General features: G+C 46.0%; 1 protein-coding gene across 2 annotated transcripts; it reads right to left on the bottom strand.

The window, feature by feature from the left end:
* Positions 1 to 8,794: 8,794 nt before the first annotated feature.
* Positions 8,795 to 15,525, bottom strand: C7H8orf33 (chromosome 7 C8orf33 homolog). 2 transcript variants are annotated; one of them, XM_083152668.1, is made up of 8 exons: positions 15,187 to 15,525; positions 14,835 to 14,919; positions 14,570 to 14,660; positions 13,060 to 13,197; positions 12,200 to 12,648; positions 11,919 to 12,009; positions 9,687 to 9,833; positions 8,795 to 9,334 (listed from the first exon to the last, which is right to left on the bottom strand). In XM_083152668.1, exons 2-8 carry the CDS (start codon positions 14,841 to 14,843, stop codon positions 9,108 to 9,110), a joined length of 1,152 nt encoding a protein of 383 aa, XP_083008794.1. In that variant the 5' UTR covers positions 14,844 to 14,919; positions 15,187 to 15,525; the 3' UTR covers positions 8,795 to 9,107. The 2 variants fall into 2 exon arrangements, with proteins under 2 accessions (XP_083008794.1, XP_083008793.1); XM_083152667.1 differs by having other exon boundaries at positions 12,200 to 12,807; positions 15,187 to 15,467.
* Between the last annotated feature and the right edge of the window lie 4,360 nt (positions 15,526 to 19,885).

Here is a 19,885-nt window from a genome sequence, read left to right as displayed (position 1 = left end):
CTATAATTTCAACTATAGATGACTTTGGATCCTTCACAGGATTCAGGGTCAACTATGACAAATCCAATATCCTCCCACTATCTTGGCCTTCTAATTATGTGTCACAGTTCCCAACATTACAAAAGTTTTCGATTTGTACAACATCTTTAAAGTATCTTGGGGTAATGATCCCGTTACATTTAGATGATTTATACTCTAATAACTTTAGGCCCATCTTACGGAGTGTGGAGCAGTTGTTGGAGAGATGGATCTCCCTCCCCTTATCTCTATATGGTCGAATCACAGTAGTGAAGAGTGTGATTTTCCCCAAGTTGGCATACTTGTTACAAATGTTGCCGCTTATGCTGTCAAAATCTGATACAGCTAAATATAATAAGATGGTCTCTAAATTTATCTGGGCGTCCAAGAAGCCTAAGATATCTATGGCAAAACTTTGTCTTCCCAAAACTGAAGGTGGCTTCGCCCTACCCCATGTGCAGACATTTTCACAGTCAGCCTTGTGCCGATATGCGACGGACTGGCTGCTGCAGAGATCTGACTATACAAATCAGGGTCTGGAGAAGGCATTGTTTTATCCCTTTTCTCCGGCGGCTTTGCTCCACACTCCGCGGAATAAAGTTCCCCTAGCTTTGAAAGATAACCTTCTTTTTAAGGCAACGTACAAAATGTGGCTCTGCATACATAAACGTCTTGGTAGAAACCCGACTAATACACCTTTTATTACACTTTGGGGTAACCCAGGCTTTGAACCTGGATTGGAGAACGCCATGTTTTTGCAGTGGCGCCAAAAAGGAATTATTGCAATACGGGACGTTTTTGATCCTGGAGGCAAAAACATCATGCCCTTTACTGACTTAGCTGAGAAATTTCATTTACCACGAACACATTTCTTTATGTATTTGCAGGTCCGCCACTTCATTCAATGTCTTCCTAGCCCCCTTTCCAATCTAGCTGGTCCAGATCAACTCCTTTCATTGTTATCTCCACAATGTGTCCAGAGTTATAGGATAAGGAACCTGTACTGGATTCTGATTATGCTACAGAAGGATAAGCTGCTTCAGATTTTAGAATCAAAATGGAAGTTAGATATCCCTTGTTTTCCTCCAGTCCAAGAGGTATTGAAAAAGCTACCGAACACGTTAAAATACCTGCAGGCTGCCACCCTTCAGGAAACTCACTTGAAGTTTTTAAACAGAGCTTATGTGTCTCAACACCAAAGACGACACTTTGTCTCCGATGAACTGGGCATTTGCCCCAAATGTTCTGCTTCTGTAGCAAATTTATATCATAATTTCTGGGAATGCAGGAAAATTAAGCTTTTTTGGAGAAAAGTGTTGGGCTTTTTGGGTCTGATATTTGGAGTGCAACTTACTTTCGACCCTCTTCCAATACTTTTTCTATATTTCAAGCATTGGAACTTAGGTCGTAAAAAAAAGATGATTGTTCCATTGATGACATTGATCTTAGTCCAAGCTAAGAAATTAATATTAAAAAATTGGATTACCAAAAATGCCCCCTCGTTATCTGAACTGAAAGCTTCACTCTTATCCATTCTTTATTATGAAAGACAGGCAACATTACGTGATATTGAAAAAGGTGTAACACGATTCTATATGAAGTGGGAACCCTTTATTAAATCTCTTGAGTTAAATGTACAATCAAATATACAGAAAGTGTTCGAAAATACAACATGGTACTTATTACGCCAAATTACTTAAAAATTAATATGCAGAACTAATTATAGTAGGATGAAGATTCACAGCTTTTCCTTCCCCCCCTTGTATGTCTCTTACCTGACCCATTTTTCCCTCCCCTCTGTCTTTTCCTCTTATATTTTACTTGTATTCACGCTGTTTATAAATATTAACAGAGACTTAGCAGTAAAAGTATTATGTTTTTTGTTTGATCTGCCGGATGCTCTTCATCATTCCGATGGAAGAATGTGCTATTTAAGGAGCTTACGCCCTTTCTTCACAAAATTTAGCTTCTGAACTTATAACATTCAACTTGGAAGGGCTAGATTATCCGAATGTCTAGATAGATATATGCTACTATATTGAAAATGTTGTCCTTATCATTCTCTGAATTTGCACATCCGTCTAGAGATATCGTTCATAGAATGTTAGGTTTAAAACTCAAAAAATGTAAAAACAAATGTTTTTCATATTTTATTCTTACTGGTACTGTATTCTGCTATTTCTCTAATAAATTGTATTAAAAAAAAAAAAAAAGATAAGCTAGGCCCGCGCCTCCTGAAAGTTTTTCAACAGATGGAACAAGAGGAGAGCATTCCTCAGTCAATGACTGAGGCTGTAATCATCATGATCCCTAAAAGTGGTAAGAACCCTAACCGGGTGGATTCATACAGGCCTATTTCTTTAATAACGGCGGATGCAAAGATATATGCCAAGATCTTGGCAACCAGACTCCAGACGGTAATACATCAAGTGGTCCACCCGGACCAGACTGGGTTTATGGTGGGTAAGTCCACCATGATTAATTTAAGAAGGGCTTATACCTATCTTCAGTGGGTGCAGATGGTGGGGACGGACGCCTTGCTCGCGTCTTTTGACGCGAACAAGGCGTTCGACTCAGTTGAATGGCCATTCTTGTGGGGGGTGTTGCGGGCTTTGGGGTTTGGCGAAAGGTTTATTAAACGGATATCACTGCTATATCAGGATCCTAAGGCCAGAGTGTCCATTAATGGACATACCTCTCCCCTTTTCTCCCTCTCCAGAGGTACGCGTCAGGGGTGTCCCCTGTCCCCTCTGCTGTTTGCAGTGGTGGTGGAGCCCCTGGCGTGCGCCCTGCGGGCGACACTGGGGGGAGGGACTCGGGGACCTGGGCCCTGTAGGAATTTAGTTTCGTTATACGCGGATGATCTTCTGGTGGGGCTGGCGGACCCCGGTGATCTGCCGGGAGTGATAAAGTTAATTCAGGACTTTGGGGGATACTCTGGGCTCACTATGAATTGGGGGAAATCTAATTTTATCTGGTTAGGGGAAAATGTAGGGACTAGGCCAATGCTACATGTACAGTTAAAGCAGGTGGAGAAATTTAGATATTTGGGTATAGTGGTAGCAAGAGATTCAGCCGATTTTATCTCTGACAACCTTTTCCCTTTTATCCATGATTTAAAAACAAAATGTAGAAGCTGGGCACGACTCCAGATTTCACAAATTGGTCGGGTGAACCTGGTCAAGATGGCCATATTGCCCAAGTTTCTGTACATTGTTCAACATGCTCCTGTTTTTATAAAGGACGAACACTTTAGGAAAATCAGGAGTATTGTTTCTTCCTTTATATGGAGAGATAAACGCCCAAGAGTTAGACTAGAAATCCTGTCTCGGGATAGGGAAAGGGGTGGCTTGGCTCTCCCTGACTTTAAGCTTTATTATATGGCTGCCCAGTTGGTCCAGTTGTGCGCATGGGTCAGGGATGAGGAGGCCCCCGACGAGTTACTAAGTCTTGTAGCGGGGGTGGATCCAGATTATTCGCCTCTACAGCGTTTATTTGTGAGAGGGATTCGTCGGGATCTTCCTCCCCTGATTATCCAGGCGGTTAAGGTTTGGAGATGGTCCAGTAAATTATCAAATACAGCGGGTATGGACCCCGACACCCCTATCTTTTCTTTGCCAGGTATGAGGGAACTTAAAGAGCAGCACGGGGGGAAAGTTTGGCGGATATATGGAATTACGAGTGTGGGGCAATGGTGCCAGGATGGAATTTTAAAATCCTTTTCCCAGCTGCGGTCAGAGTTTAGCATACCCAAAGAGGTATTTTTCAGGTACTTGCAAGTAAGAAGTGCAATGTCACAGGGTGGTAGATCAGATGGTTGGGTTCTGGAGGAGGCTCCATGCAAGGTCTTTATTAAGCAAATCACTAAAGGGAAGCGAATGTCTAAGGTTTATCGGTATTTACAGTCCTTCTCTCAAGCGGAGGAGCTGGGGGCCCTCCGGGCTAAATGGGCGGAGGATATTCCCCAGCTGGATGAGACTGGGTGGAGGGAGGCGATGGCAAGTCCCCGGCATTCGACCAATCTAATGAGGACACAACAGGTCCAGTTCAATATTTTTCACAGGATTTATATTACACCGGTAAAACTGAAGAAATTTTCTGAGTCCGCATCTGATGCGTGTCCTAAATGCAGAGCTAGGCCGGCCACTTTTGATCATTTAATTTGGAGCTGTAGGGAACTGTGCAGGTTCTGGGGGGAAATTAAGGAAACCCTAGAGGTACTGGGGGTACCGAGAGTAGGGTTAAGTAAAAGAAGCTTGATTTTGGGGATTTGGAAAGATGTCGCAATAAATGGGGATCTGAAGTACCTGGCAAGAAGTATAGTGGCCCTAGCCAAAGTGATAATAGCCAGACGATGGCTATCCCCACTGGCTCCCTGCCATCGGGAATGGGTAAACTTGACAAACCTGACCAGTGAACATGAAAAATACCTGCTTGCATCTAGGGGGACGCTCGATAAGTACCTGAGAATATGGGGCCCCTGGAACAGATCAGTATTATATAGTGCTAGCTATAGTGAGGGGTTGAGTACTTAGCGGGGGGGCGAGAGTGGGTGGGGGAGGAGGTCAGCCCAGGTCGGGGCGCCCCTTTTTTTTTTTTTTTTGGGAAGTAACAATAGGTAGGGAATGGGCACGGGGGGACCTCGGACCGCTACGCGGCCGGAGGTAGTGCCCCTTATATTTATATTCGATTTGCACTGATAGGCACGTTCACATACATGATACACGGGTCTCTAGTATGTGTGGGTAGAGGGGTTAGTAGGGAAACACAGGACGGAGGCACCAGTACTGGCGGATACCGTCCCTGCCAATACACAAGGGTAGAATTAGGGTATTCTTGTCGATAGGGGGGGAGGATGGGAGAGGGGGAGATACCTTGTTAGGGGGTAGGGAATTACTTTACTTAACGAAGTCCAAGATTAAGGTCACTAATCCCCATGCTTGACGGGGAGGCATCAGTATTGGGGTTGTTCACCAGGCACCCTTCTGATTAGGGAATTTAACTTAGGAACTTCCTGGTTTTTTTTTTTTCTTCTTTTTTTTTTTTTTTTCTCTTTTCTTCTCTTTTGTTGGGTACGATGGGGCGACCTATTTATCCCCATCCCAATCTCTCCCCCCCCTCTTGTTATTTTTATATTTGCAGGAGGTTGGCGGGGTGTAATCGGGATCTGATGGAAAACGAGGATTGAGAGCGTGGGTAGGAGGGGGGCGGGGTTACTGAGAGGCATACTTCTTGTACCGAAAAGTAGGGGCTGGTCTTTAAAAAAGAGGGATGGAACCATGTCTTGAGTCTGGTAGAGGTCTTCATAGGAAATATGTATCGTGTAGAGGAGCTATGACTATTTTTTAAGATTGTGTTTATTTTTTATTGTACTTTTTCTTTCTGTCGCGTATATGTATATGTAAGCGGTGCTTGTATACTGCTTATACGTTTTGTTTGTTTATGAAAATGTGATCCAAAATAAAAACGCTATAAAAAAAAAAAGAATTGTTACCATCCCAAAACCGGGCAAGAACCCGAAGATTTTAACAAATTATCGCCCTATAGCCCTATTAAACACAGACGTAAAGATATACGCTAAATTAATAGCGAATAGGGTGAACTTGATCCTCCCCTCCTTATTGAACCAAGATCAGGTGGGATTTGATTTGGGGAGGCAAGCACCGGACAACACTAGGAGGATTATCCACCTGGTGGATGCCTTCTCCGCAGGGGTGGAGTCTTTACTGCTTCTATCCTTAGACGCGGAGAAGGCGTTCGACAGATTGCACTGGGGGTATATGCGGGCTACTCTACAGAAGTTCAGCTTTAAAGATAGGGCCCTCTCCGCTATAATGGCTCTCTACTCCAACGGCCAGAGTCTTTGTGAACGGTATGTTGTCGACCACTTTTACGATTTCTAATGGTACCCGCCAAGGGTGTCCCTTATCCCCTTTAATGTTCGCGTTGGCAATGGAACCATTGGCGGAAGTGATTAGAGCAACTTCAGACATTGAGGGCCCTTGCATGTTTGATCGCTCTTACAAGATCTGCCTATTTGCAGATGATGTTCTCCTAGCAATTACAAACCCCTCATCCTCCCTAACTGCCCTACACAAAATTTTGTATTCTATTCTTCAGTTTCCTATTATAAATTAAATAGCTCAAAGACGGAGGCTTTACCAATAAATATCCCGAAGAGTATGCTGGACGAATTGAAAGGGAAGTATGATTATTCTTGGCAGTATGATAGCCTAAAATACCTTGGCATTAAAGTAACCCCTAAAGTACCAGACCTAATTGCCACTAACTACCTTCCCCTACTACATAACTTTTCCCAAATGACAAATGAATGGATGCTTTTGGAAACCATTGAAGATGGTACTCCTGCCTAAACTACTTTATCTTTTCAGAACCATCCCTATACTCCTTCCAAAAGATCTACTAAATAAATTTAACGCCTTATTTTCAAAATATATTTGGAGGGGTAAAAAACCTAGACTAGCCAGAAACAAACTTTGCCTTCCTAAATCCAAGGGGGGGACTAGCATTTCCAGACCTACACGCCTACCAAATAGCGTGCAACCTCTCGCCCCTATATGAGTGGTTCGGTAACAGAGACCTTAAACCCTGGGTCCAGTTGGAGAGGGGCATCTCTTTACAGACCCCACTCACAGATATCTTATGGCTTCCTCCGGCAGAAACCCCAAAAGTTATTGAGCGATCTCCCATTCTCTCATCCGCTAGACGCTCTTGGCTTACATTAGTGACGTCAATTCCTGAAATCACTCTTCCCCCTCCTGAGTTGTCCCTAAAAGGAATAGCCCAGGTAATTCCAAATGTATCGCTAGATTCCTGGACTTCACAAGGCATTACAACGCTAGGTACCATTCTCAGGGAAGGCACCTTATTGCCTTTCAGCGACATACAATCCTCCTTTGCAATCCCTTCTAAGCAATTCTATAAATTCCTCCAATTGCGACATTGGGTTCAAAGCGTAAGTTCCCCTCCGCATAAAATAGTTCCCATTCCCAAGTACATTTTACATAGACTTACAAGAACGAACTCCAGAGGCTCTATATCGTGGTGGTACAGTCTGCTTGCAGATACACAGCGGTCTGTAAAACTAAACTTTCAAACCAAGTGGGAGCGTGATCTGGCAATCCCTTTGTCGATGAGGATTGGAAATCCATTTTTCACAGCTTCTTCCACTCTTCAATATGCCAGTCTCACACTCAACAATTTTACAAATTGATCCTCAGACAATACCCAACGCCTGCCCTTCTCCACTCTATATGGCCATCCACCCCCAACTCATGCTGGCGACAATGCGGAGGAGTAGGAACGCTCTTTCATATATTTTGGTCATGCCCCAAACTAACGGGTATGTGGTGCAGGGTATTCAGACTACTCTCAGAAATCTCAGGTGTTAACTTGACTCCTCAACCGCAGGTGGCCCTATTTCATTTGTTCCCGGTCCATACCCCCAAAGATACCCATTATGTCTTAGGCCACATCTTAGGGCGAGATGTATCAAATGGAAAATGCGGTAAAACCCCGGTTTTACCGCATTTTCCAATGTATCAAAAATGATACGGCACTGAAGGGTATCACCACCTTTGGGTGGCGATATCCTATAGAAGCCTATGGGCTTCTTTTCGCCGCCCGCCGACGCAAACCCGCCGCCTCGCCGACCCCCCGTCTGGCTTACCTTCCTGAAGGGTCCTCCTGGACCCCGGAAGGTAAGCCCTGCCTCCCCCTAGTGAAGCAGCCGGACATCCTTCCGGCTGCAGGGGGGAGGAGGAAGCGCCGGGGACAGCATGCATAGCTGTCCCCGGCGTGAGGGGAGAGTGTGGCGGCAGGGAGGTGACGGAGACCCCCCGCACACCAGTGTACAGGTATCGCGGGGGGCCTCTGTCACCGCACCGCGATGCCAGCCGCATATGTTAGTACATATGCGGCAGCATCGCGGCGGGGGGGTGGCGATGTATTTTAATACATCCCGCCCTAAATCTCTACTAAACTATTCCTAGCTAGCCACTGGCAGATTCCCTTGGTCCCTACGATCTTAACTATAGAATAAATGGTCCACGACCACTATCGGACGGGATCTCATCCATCCCAGATAGCAAAATACTCCCCCTGGATAGACTATAGACTAACTAGCCCCCAGAATTTGGATTAGCCACAAACCCCTCTCAATGTGAAGACTTACCTACCCATTTGAGACTCAGGCTCTAAAGCCGGTAGATACTGACGATAACTATAGATTTTTGCCTCTCTCTTGACTTTCTCATTGATAAAATTATGTTTGCAAACTGTACAAGATGCATTGTATTTTTCATGGTAATGTGTTGTATCCCCTTTTTCCCCTCCCCTCCCTCTTCTTCATTCTGTACCCCTTTTCTTTGTGTCTTCTTGACACACTGTTAAAAACTCAATAAAAAATTTAATCTTAAGAAAAAAAAAAAAAAAAAAAAGAAGAAGAGGTGACGTTGTCCGTAGTAACCAGATTCTATCCTCTTTTTAGGATGCAATAGAGAAATGATAGGCAAGAACCACCCCATTATTAAGGCATATAGGGCCAGATGCACTAAGCTTCAAAAGTGATAAAATGGAGAGTGATAAACAGCCAGCCAATCAGCTCTACCTGCCATGTCACAGACTGTTTTTTTAAAATGTCAGGCAGGAGCTGATTGGTTGGTTGTTTATCATTCTCCATTATATCACTTTTAAAGCCCCATAGCCTGTCCAATCCAGCTGTCACAAGCCCGTTTAATAGATACACTCCCCAAAATTAACATTTTACAATTTATTTATTAAAACTGAAATGACGATGCTGGGACCCCCTGCGTAAGTGCTGTACATGACAATTGAGTGATCATTGTCATGCTCACTGGTCAGAGTTTTGCTAGTGGTCCACAGTCCAAACTGAAAAGCCTCCAGCTTTCTTAGGCACAAAAAAAAAAAAAAAAAAAGGAAGAACAAAAAAAAAAAAAGCTCCAATAAAACAAAAACTTGCATTTGCCGGAAGTGAATAACCGGTCAATGGTCTGTAAAATACCCAACGCCTTATCCCTGATAGCCCTTTTGTACAGCGGTCTTCCCTGCTAGAAGAAGTTAAAGCAGAAGGGCTCCTGGGAGGACCGGAAAAGGAATCCTCCTGGATTGGACGTTCCGGGTACAGTTGGCAGATCAGGCGATTCCTGGGAATCTGCAGCACTACCGTCGCTCTGCCCAACAACACTGGAAGATTTCTGATCGCTCTTCCGGAAAACCTTGCTCCTGTTCTGTCTGGTTGTTGCCGTCACCGTGCTCATCCGCGCAGATTTAGTAGCTGCAAAGAGCAAGGCACCGAATGAGTTAGGTGTTCCCATAACCGGCACATAGCCATGGTCACTATGCGGTCAGCTGGCTCAATACGAAGTTACCGTTATTGGGCTTATGCCAAGTTCATTTTACATCATATAAAAATCAGAGCAAGTGTAGAAAAGGGCTGTTTCCTGCGTTAGGCTGCGACAAGTCTGAGCGAGCGCACTGCTGAGAAGGACACTCGCTAGTGGCCAGCTTTCTCGCTAAGTTAAGGTAGCCGTTACTCAGCATCACCAGAACTACACGCGAGCATGCTTTAAAAACGCCGGGTCTCAGGTACAGTACAGGAGAATGAACTTATGAAATGTGTTTCTCACCAGCCTGCATCAGCTTCAGCTGCGCCCGTCTCTCCTCTTCCATCTTGCGCCGGTAATCGCCAAATAGTGATCGCATCACTTGCCGTTTCTTAACAAGTAGCACTTTCTTGCTCTGCATGGTCTTGATGGCACGCATTGCTTCCTCCACTGCAAAGAGAGATATTTACTAACACAAGACAAGTAAGAATGAGAAAACAAAGTAATCTTAATCACTTATGACTTATACAGGAGACCTGCAGGACATTCTCAAATATGTGGCAATATGAAAATAATTGGTACTCTTTACCTAGCACGGCGCCCATCGCGGCCATCAAATGCACTAAAAAATGGGTGCGACGCGATGCCCGCGATTTCCCATAGGGAACAATGTTAAAAGTGTGATTGGACGCGATTTTACTGTTCAATGCCCGCGATTTTTCCATAGGAAACAATGTTAAATGGGCCACAGAGCCCAAATAGTCCCCCTGAAATCTGAAATGGCCCCCACAATTGTTAACGCCACCCCACGATCAACGTGAACCCGAAGCGTGGCGAGCGCAGCGAGCCCGCGAGGGGCGGCGATACGCGTCCTCCGACCTTTTCATACCCCCACTATCCACGTCGGTGTGGAGGTGAGAATAGAATAGTGTGGCGAGCGCAGCGAGCCCGAAGCGTGGCGAGCCCCGCGAGGGGACGCGGATACCTTCACAGGTAAACGCGTCCCTTCGCGGGCTTCACAGGTATCCGCGTCCGCTCGCCACGCTTCGGGCTCGGTGGCTCGCTGCGCTCGCCACACTATTCTATTCTCAACTCCACGCCGACGTGGATAGTGGGGGTATGAAAAGGTCGGAGGACGCGTACCGCCGCCGCTCGCCACGCTTCGGGTTCACGTTGATCGTGGGGTGGCGTTAACAATTGTGGGGGCCATTTAAGACTTCAGGGGGACTATTAGGGCTCTGTGGCCCATTTAACATTGTTTCCTATGGAAAAATCGCGGGCATTGAGGCATTTAACACTAAAATCACGTCCAATCACACTTTTAACATTGATCCCTATGGGAAATCGCGGGCATCGCGTCGCACCCGTTTTTTTAGTGCATGTGATGGCCGCGATGCCCGCGATTTTTTACCCCCGACGACTGCGATGGACATCGTGGGCGCCGTGCTAGGTAAAGAGTACCAAATAATTAGTCAACCCTGGGGGCAGGGATCCGGAAGTAGCGATATGGCTAGAATACCAGCAACAGTCATCACGGGGAAAAAGAGCGCACCAGTGAGAGAGGGGCAGCCACCCAATGCTGCGATTGGTCCAACGCCAAGTGCAGGAGATCCTACTGCAGTCTACATGCCCACCAGACTCTCCGTCTACCGCATGGTCCCACTACCAATCACACCCATTCCCAAGCACACCTATATGGGCCCACAACCAATCACACCCATTCCCAAGCACACCTGCATGCAGTGGCGTAACTAGATATTCACAGGCCCCATAGCAAAAGGTCGTAAGGGCCCCCTATTTAGCAACTGATGGTGATAAATGTATGTAAAACATATTACTTAAACAGTAAAGATGGGCCCCCTTCAGCTCTGGGCCCCATAGCAGCTGCACCCCTTGCAACTATGATAGTTATGCCCTTGCCTGCATGTGCCCACTACCAAGCACACCCATTCAGCCACAAGTGATGTGTGACCGCAAGGCGTATGACTGACTATACTTGAGCAGTTTGGCATAAAAAAAAAAAAAAAAAACCTTGATGTCTGCCCACATTCAGAATCGTGCAGCCTGGAATCAGTACCTATTATTAACCCCTTCACTGGTAATCCCGAGAATTTTCTGGGCTATGCCTTAATGCCCAGACTGGCAAGCCCGGAAAATTCTCAGGATTCCCAGTGTTTAGTGCCAGGCAGTGCTGCAGAGTTGATCACTGAACTCGGCTGGCTCCCTCTCCTCTACCACACCTCCACCTCACCCGCCGCTCCCCCACAGGCGTGTTGCCGCATGCAAGGATGGGGCGCAGGGCCGGGCATCGGCTGACAGTGTTCAGCAGCACTGCCCGGACCCTACACACAGCGTGGTAGTGGTTTTTTTAGGTAGCGCTCCCCCTAAAAAAACTCGCCCGGTGGGGAACACTACCTTAAAAAACAAACAAAAAAAAAAAACACTGAAGGGGTTAAATGTCAGCCTATCCCCTTACATGCACAAGAACAAGGATGCCTTATTGCTGATCTGAACAGGCCACAAAGAATAACTCACCCTGTTTGGGCGTCGTTTTCGGCCGCTGTACGGAGAGTCTCAGCTGCTCCACGCACCAGTCAACCTCTCTCCACAGCTCATCAGCACCCGGCTGTGACACACAAGTAACCAAATGGTCAGTTCTAGCAACCAAACCAGATTATTTTTATTTTTTACTTAACAAAAAAAAGTGTACATTATTACCACACAAAAATCAGCATGGTCTTAAAAAAAAAAAAAAAAAGTTGCAGAACCAATGGGCACCAGTTCGCATCGGTATACCTCCCCCCACCCCACTCTACCTGAGGGTCTTCCTTGGGAGAGGACGTGCCTGCGTCTCCGCCACGTTCCTCCGCTTTCTGAGTCTGCACATTCAGGTTTTTAGACTTTTTCTTCTTCTTTTTCTTTGCAGAATTGGAGACATTTTTTCCATTATCTTCCGCAGTTAGAGTCTCATGAGCAGCCCCCCCTGGGACACTACAAACACCTTCAAGATTGGGGCAAGGGTGCGATACACTTTCTGCAGCTGTACGGTTGTTGCTTGGCTGGTCACCGGATATGTCTGGTGTAGACACATGATGCTCCGAGCTCTGTGACGGGCATCCGGCATCTTCTGGGATCTGGAAATTAAAGGTGAACCCAGACCCTTCACCAGTGCACAAATCAGTTCCTTGTCCACTAATCTTCAGGTCTTCCACTGCTTTGATCTGCTTGTCCTCAGCGTCTCCAGATTCAGCCTCTTGGCTATGATCTATTTGATGTGGAGAGAAATTGAAGCTGAAACTGCTGTTAGAAGCTGAGAACCAGTGTGCAGGGGTGTCCTGCGTATCCCGGGAACACTTCCTGTAGGCCACGCTGTGAGACTCCGCACTGGCTGCTTCCTGAGTCTGGACTTCAGGAGACTCACTGGCTGAAAGGAAAGGGCATCAAATTAGTGATCAGTGAGCAATACAGCACAAGAGCACCAGTAGAGGCAGAGCAGCGGATCTGCATTTATGGGAACTGCAGCATGGCAATGAGATACCGTAACTATAGGAACCAACTCCTTTCTCTGCGAAACTTAGAAAATGAGAAGTTGCCTGTATAATTCCTGCAAGACCCTAAGGGACTGCATCATTTTTGCACGCCATGACAAATACAAGTAGATGGCCAAGATGCGCACCTGACTCCATTATCACCCGTCTCTCATCTGCCATTTTAGCCCGATAGTTCCCGAACACTTGGTTCATCATCTGCCTTTTCTGCACGAACGGCGCTTTCCGTGAACGCAGGACCCGCAGTATCCGTTGAGTGTCTGAAACTGCAGGATTAATAGTTAGGCTTTTTTTTTTCTAATCAGAGTCTATGCATGCAATATTTATGTGTATATAGAACATACACATAGTCTACATTATTTCCCCCAAATTTCCCTTGTAATCAATTTCTACAACACAAAACTTGCCAACTGCACAAGGATAAAATCATTGGAGCTCTTGCGGTGTAATAGTTAGCATTACTGCCTCACAGCACTGATGTCATGGATTCTGTTCCCACCATGGCCCCAACTGTGTGGAGTTTGTATATTCTCCCCGTGCTTGTGTGGGTTTCCTCCGGTACTCCGGTTTCCTCCCACAATCCAAAAATGTACTGGTAGCTCCCAACAAAACCCTAGAATGTCTGTGTGTGTGTACATGTGGTAGGGAACATAGATTGTAAGCTCCACTGGGGGCAGGGACTGTTGAAATATTCTCTGTACAGTGATGCGGAATATGTAGAACAAAAAATTATCGTTGCCGAACTGTGACGCCAAACAGCACCATCCCCTCTTCTTTCCATGCAGCTTGGGTGTGTACAATGAAATAATAGGGTAGGAAAGTGCTGAGGCCTTCTGTATGCAGGAATAGGGGTCATTGTTATGGCTGTATATCCTGGAAAGCACCAAGAGAGTTGCCCTAAAACAGGTATACGAAACCTTTGGCCCTCCGGCTGTGGTTGAACTACACATCCCAGCATGCTCTGCTACAATTTTGCTATTTAGCCATGCTAAACCTGTTGCAGGGCATGCTGGGATGTGTAGTTTAACAACAGCTGGGGGGCCAAAGGTTCCCCATCCCTGCCCTAAAAATTGGAGCTACTGGCCTGTAACAGGTAGGGTGCAATTGTTACGCGCTCTGCTTGCACCCAATCTACAGATCCTGGGGTTCACAGTATAGACAACGGTCAGACATTACTTCTTCAGTTCTTAACAACCCCGTGAACGATCTTTGTACAATTCACCAATCCAATTAATTGCCTCACCTGGCGCTATAAAGAAAGCTTATTAAGGATTTTATTACACCTGCCTCAGACAGGCAAACCCAAATCGTAGAAAGCAGCCCCTCAGGTGAGCTTATTACATAGCCCGAAAAAATAAACATTGGAGAAACAAATGTACAAATACAATATGGTGTCTGCGGGATTATGACGATCAGTATACAGACATCACAATCCTGACCCTCCCCTCACACCCCCCCCCCCCCCCCCCTCTCTCCGGAGTAAAAGAACATCTTTAGAAAAGCAGCCACATAAACAGACGCTCATATAACTGGTATCACCAAACCTAAACATTAATGACAGTCGATGAGACTGCCCCAGGCTCCAATTACAATGCACCAGGGAGTCAGACCCCCCAACCAGCACGGTTATACACAAACCTTGATTCGGGGTGGGATTGCGGCGCAGGAGCCCTGTTTCCAGCTGACGGATGCACCAGTCCAACTCCTCTTCAAACGACCCCTGCGGTGCCTGGAAATATGAACAGTACAATACGTACAAGATGCATTCACTGTGTGTAAGTCAGCGTAGCCCGAGAGGGGGCAAGAGTTTCTTTGGCAGAATAATTTTAACTACCAGATTAGGCATACAGGAGGAATGGATTCAGCAGTGGCACGGGCTTATTATATAAGTGTTGTAACTCACCTCCTCCATGTCTATGCAAAGCTAGTACAGAAAGATCACCCTAAGGTGACTCCCATAGCATTGCTGGGCGGCCGGGCAAACTTTCCTAAAGCATACAGAAGAAAAAAAATATATAGTAATATACATAAATATATATATATATATTAGTTTACACATGCACACCACACTTGAAGACTTGTCTTTTGTCTATAAGCAGATGTAGACAAGCCTGGTGCCTCCTTGGTTGAACTACAAGTGCCAGCATGCCCAGGTGGTTCCTGCAGAGACTATAACAACAGCCCAGCCAGGATAACAGTGACCATGGATGACCACGATACACAGCAGCACAGGCAATAGAGATTGAAGTGTGTACCTTATTACACTGCTGTTGCACACATGGCTCTCTGCCAGTCCTTCCCTGACTTCACTCCCCCTCAGGTCCGCTCACTAATACCGCCCTCCCCATGTGGAAACAGAGGCTGCAGCAATACAGCCCGGGGACAGGTCGGTCCTATCTGGCAATACATATGTAACACAGAGCCCCTGCCATGTAATTCGGGCTCCAGGTCACGGTCTGGCAAGTGTTGGATTAGTGAGATAGTAGTCAGTGCTGGCTGCAGACTGGGGCAGGCTCACACTGGGAAGGGGAGGGGCGTCGACACCCGGCTTTATCCTGAATATGGTTTATAAGTGTATATGTCAGTGACTGTGAGGCATGATTGGGCTCCCATGTCTCCCAGCCTTCCCAGGACAATACAAAACAAAGCTTCCCCCTCACTGGTAATGGTTTTATTCCACAACGTTTCAATTTTAGACTCATGTCAAAAGTAATGGGTTATGGATTATTAAGTCGACACATGAAAAATGGTCAACATACGTTAGATCGACATGGACAAAGTTTGACACACAAAAAATGGCAACATGGGAAAGGTCGACATGAGGTTTTCACTTTTTGGGGGTGTCTATGTCGACAAGGACGCCGTATTAGTGTAACGCTTCCCCTCACATGGCGGGCAGTCTAGGGATGACCATCGATGATTCAAAATCATCGATGGTTCGTGGCCGATGTTGAATACTTTTTCCATCGATGGGGGAGAACCAGATGGTTTCCCTCTATCGATGGAACAGCAAAACAATGTTTTGCTTCATTTTATTTTTTTCAAAGTGCCAGGACACGGAGCATAGCCCCGCCCCCCGTGTTTTTGATTGACCCACAGGCCAATCAATAAAACACAATGGATGACCATCGATATGTAAAAATATCGATGGTCATCCATTGCATAGTTTAGCACTGTCGATGGCCAGTGAGTTGCAGAATTGCCATCAATGGCAACCATCGATGGCAATGATGGCCATCCTTAGGGGGCACACCATTATATATTCCCTCTTTGCCCACTAGGATGGTTAAGTATGATCAAGTCGGTTTTAAAAAAAAAGAAATAAAAAAAACCATGAAAAACTCAGGTCGACCTGCTTCCCATGTCAACCTTTTGACTGTGTCAACTTTTTTCAGGTGTCGACCTTCTGCCTGTGGACGAATGACCGGATACCAAGTAATCAACCACTATAACTCTGGAGTCACAAAGGGCTGATGCCCGTCTGTCCTTATATTTGGATAAACCGTCGTCATCGTTGGGGCCGGCACGGGAGCCCAGCATGAAATGGTTGCCAGGTTTCTGACATTAACTCAGGAATGTGACAGCTACTAGCCACTGATTGGATTGTTTTTTTTTGGTTGAGGAGGGGGGGGGGGGGGGGCGCAGACATGTTACTGAGCATGGGTACCGTATGTATTGTGCATGCAGGAGCGGAAATAGCAAAAGAAAATGCACACAGATCTTACACGCAATCCACTTAGATTCACTGACAGGAAGCCGGCGTTACTGGATGGAACCTGACGTTTTATGTGCGTGTCAGAAAAAACACAGGTGTGCCCTGCCCAGGCGATTTAGGGAGGGTTTGTGACAGATGATGACCACTTCCACCCGGTCTCATTCACCATGTAGTGGAAGCCTCAAACCTACTCACATTCCTCAGTTGGCGGTATCTTCAATGTTATGGGATTTGCGATTAGTGATCCATTTGCAATTCTCTCACAATGTTCTTTCTTTCTTTTTTAAACATTAGATTTTTATTGTAAATTTTACAAAGAGGTAACGGGGATACAGAAGAGAAAGAGGGGAGGGGGAGATAAGAGAAAACAACATAAGATCAAATAATATTTGTTTCACAAGTCAGTTCACACCAGAAAAAGCACTACTATTTCAGTCTGCAGTTATTCTACTGAGAACATAGGATAGGTCAGGAGGGCTGCTATATACAGTATAGTCGAATGACACATCTTTTCACTATAAAGAGACCAGCTAAACCATTTCATAACTATCGAGTTTGGAGAGGAGGAATACTTGGCACCGGAAGTCTCGTAGATGAAATGGGTGTGTACCCGTTTTCGGATTGTCTCTGTGGACTGGATTGTATCAGATTTGCACAATTTAGCTAGAATAGCCTTGGCGGCTATAAGGACATGTCCCAAAATATACCTGTCAGCTGCTGAAAATTGTATGGGGAAAAACAAGGAGCAGCGCAAGAGCTGGGTCAGGGGCATAGGCGAATCTAGAATTATGGTAATGGGTGGTCCCAGATCTAGACACAACAGCAGGGGGACCTTTGCGCGGCGTAGCCGCGCGTCAAAAAGGGGGCGTGGCATCATGGAAAGGAGGCGTGGCATCACAAAAAGGGGTGTGGTATTACACTTTAGACCATACACAGTAATGCCCATTACACATTTTAGCAAACTCCGTAATACCCATTACACATAAAGCCACACGCCATAGTGCCAATTACACATAAGGCCACACACCATAAGGCCCATTACACATTGTGCCACACATCATGATGCCCATTACATACTATATAACAAAACGTAATGCCCATTACATATTTGCCACATAAGTGCTGCTTATCTACGTGCTCATTGCTAGGGGGTTCTTTATTGATGGCACCATAGTACCCATTACACATGATGCCTCACACCATAGTATCCACTACACATGATGCCGCACACCATAGTACCCATTACACATGATGCCGCACACCCTAGTACCCATTACACATGATGCCGCGCACCATAGTACCCATTACACATGATGCTGCACACATAATGCCGCTTACACATGATGCTGCACACCTTAATGCCCCTTACACATTAAGCCACACATTATGCGTAATGCCCCCACATACCGCCACTTGTAGCGTCCCTTAAGCAATGCCCCCAAAAGTGCCACTTACTGTAAATTTTTATATGAGCCTTCGCTGCTGCTGCAGGGAGAGATGGAGAGCGGTGCAGCTGCTTCTATGGGGAGAGGAGCAGAGCACAGAGCACGCTCCCACTCCCCTCCTGGTGTCCCCTCTAGCCGAGTGGACATTTGAAATATTGTGCGCGCTGTTGTTGTGCGTGACATTGGGGGAGCACGCCGGGCACCGGCACCAGATGATTAAGGGGGGGCGGGCTGAGGTGAAAGCAGGGAGAAGAATTGGAGCGGAAACTGCAGGGGTGACAGTCATTGACAGCTGAGCAGAGAGCAGGGGGCTGCCCGGCTGTATTCAGAGAACTGCAGGTCACGGCTGTTTGAAATAATAACCCATTCACAACAGAAAATGCAGGGATTTACCCGGGAATATGGTCCCAGGATCATGCAGGGACTTTCCCAGGCTGACCCCTTATACACCAGCCTAGTCCCTGCATTTTCTGGTGTGAGGGGGAGAGACAACCACTCCCCTCTCCCTACCCCCCTTTAACCAACCAGCTATATCTTCGGAACCAACTGACCCATTTACATGAGACCAGTATCATATTGAAGAACTTTTGAGTTGGCTTCGAATGATTTTGGTCCCGTGAAACTGGGCTGTTTGGTTCCAGAGAAATCTGCCCTCAAAGAACATAAACATGAAATTACATTTAAGAAATGAAGAAAACGGTTTAATCTCAATATCCCTGGAACCAATTAACCCATATGGATCCAGCCTGGTATCAGATCGAAGGCGCAGCGATTTGGGTTAGACTGAGATCAACCTCGAGCTTCAGTGATGCCGAAGGGGGAACTGGCAGCCGTTGAACTGGGTGGGGGTCGGAATTAGCGGGTCCCATGTTATCCTATAGGGAAAATGTTCCAGCTTTGGCTGGCAGTATCTCCGGTTCCCAGGGGACTAGAGACACGGGGCTGGGCTCGTTGGAAAGCCCTATCCCTCAGCTACAAAATGGGCTAATGGGTGGTCCTGTGCACCCCCGGACCACCCCCTAGATTCGCCTATGGTCAGGGGGAATGGTTTGGTCTCATATTATACTCATCACCCGAAACGCCTCTCTCCAGAGAGGCCGCAGGCATGGGCTCACCGAAAATATGTGGAAACTATTCCCGATATTTCCTCATTTTCTCCAACAAGAGTTAGAGGTCGTTGGCCAAATTCTACGCAGCCTGTCTTGGGTGAAGTAGGCCCTAAAAAATATTTCGGAATGATTTATACAACGAGAGATCTTAAAACAAGATCTAAAAATATTATCCCAGTCTTCATCACCAAAAACTCTATTCAGGTCTCTCTCCCACAAGGATTGGGAGTTCAATGTATGTGTTTTACTGGCAGAGAGTAAGTGTAAGTACCACCACGTTATCCCACCTTCATGAGAATAGGCGCTCGCCCTAGTTTTGAGAAAGGCTGGGAAAATGTTTTTTTAATAGTCGCAGGTAGATTGGAGCCAACAACTTATCTGCAATAGATGAAAAAGTCCTGGGGTGAGATTTAATAGGATGAGAGATTCAGAAAGTGAGAGATTTGGGAAGAAATCTCCAGTTTTTTTTAAAGCGGCAATCATTTACACGGCAAAACCAGTTTGATTTTGCAGTGTAAATGATTGCCGCTTTAAAAAAACTGGAGATTTCTTCCCAAATCTCTCACTTTCTGAATCTCTCATCCTATTAAATCTCACCCCTGGTTTGGGATATTAAAATTGTTTTGTAAGTAATTGAAGGACACAAAAATATCTCCATCGTACAAATCCCCCACTGATGTTATTC

The sequence above is a fragment of the Crinia signifera genome, chromosome 7 (assembly GCF_055691185.1).
Source record: "Crinia signifera chromosome 7, ASM5569118v1, whole genome shotgun sequence".
Classification (NCBI taxonomy): Eukaryota; Metazoa; Chordata; class Amphibia; order Anura; family Myobatrachidae; genus Crinia; species Crinia signifera.
Note: the sequence above shows the minus strand (reverse complement) of the source record. Positions and strands in the feature narration are given on the sequence as shown.

What these genes read in the sequence shown, in the direction of transcription:
- C7H8orf33 (XM_083152667.1), bottom strand. An exon ending in GAAAACGACGCCCAAACAGG is followed by an intron (nt 9,834 to 11,918) that starts GTGAGTTATTCT and finishes CTCTCTTTGCAG; the next exon opens with TGGAGGAAGCAATGCGTGCC. An exon ending in GCTGAAGCTGATGCAGGCTG is followed by an intron (nt 9,335 to 9,686) that starts GTGAGAAACACA and finishes TGCTCTTTGCAG; the next exon opens with CTACTAAATCTGCGCGGATG.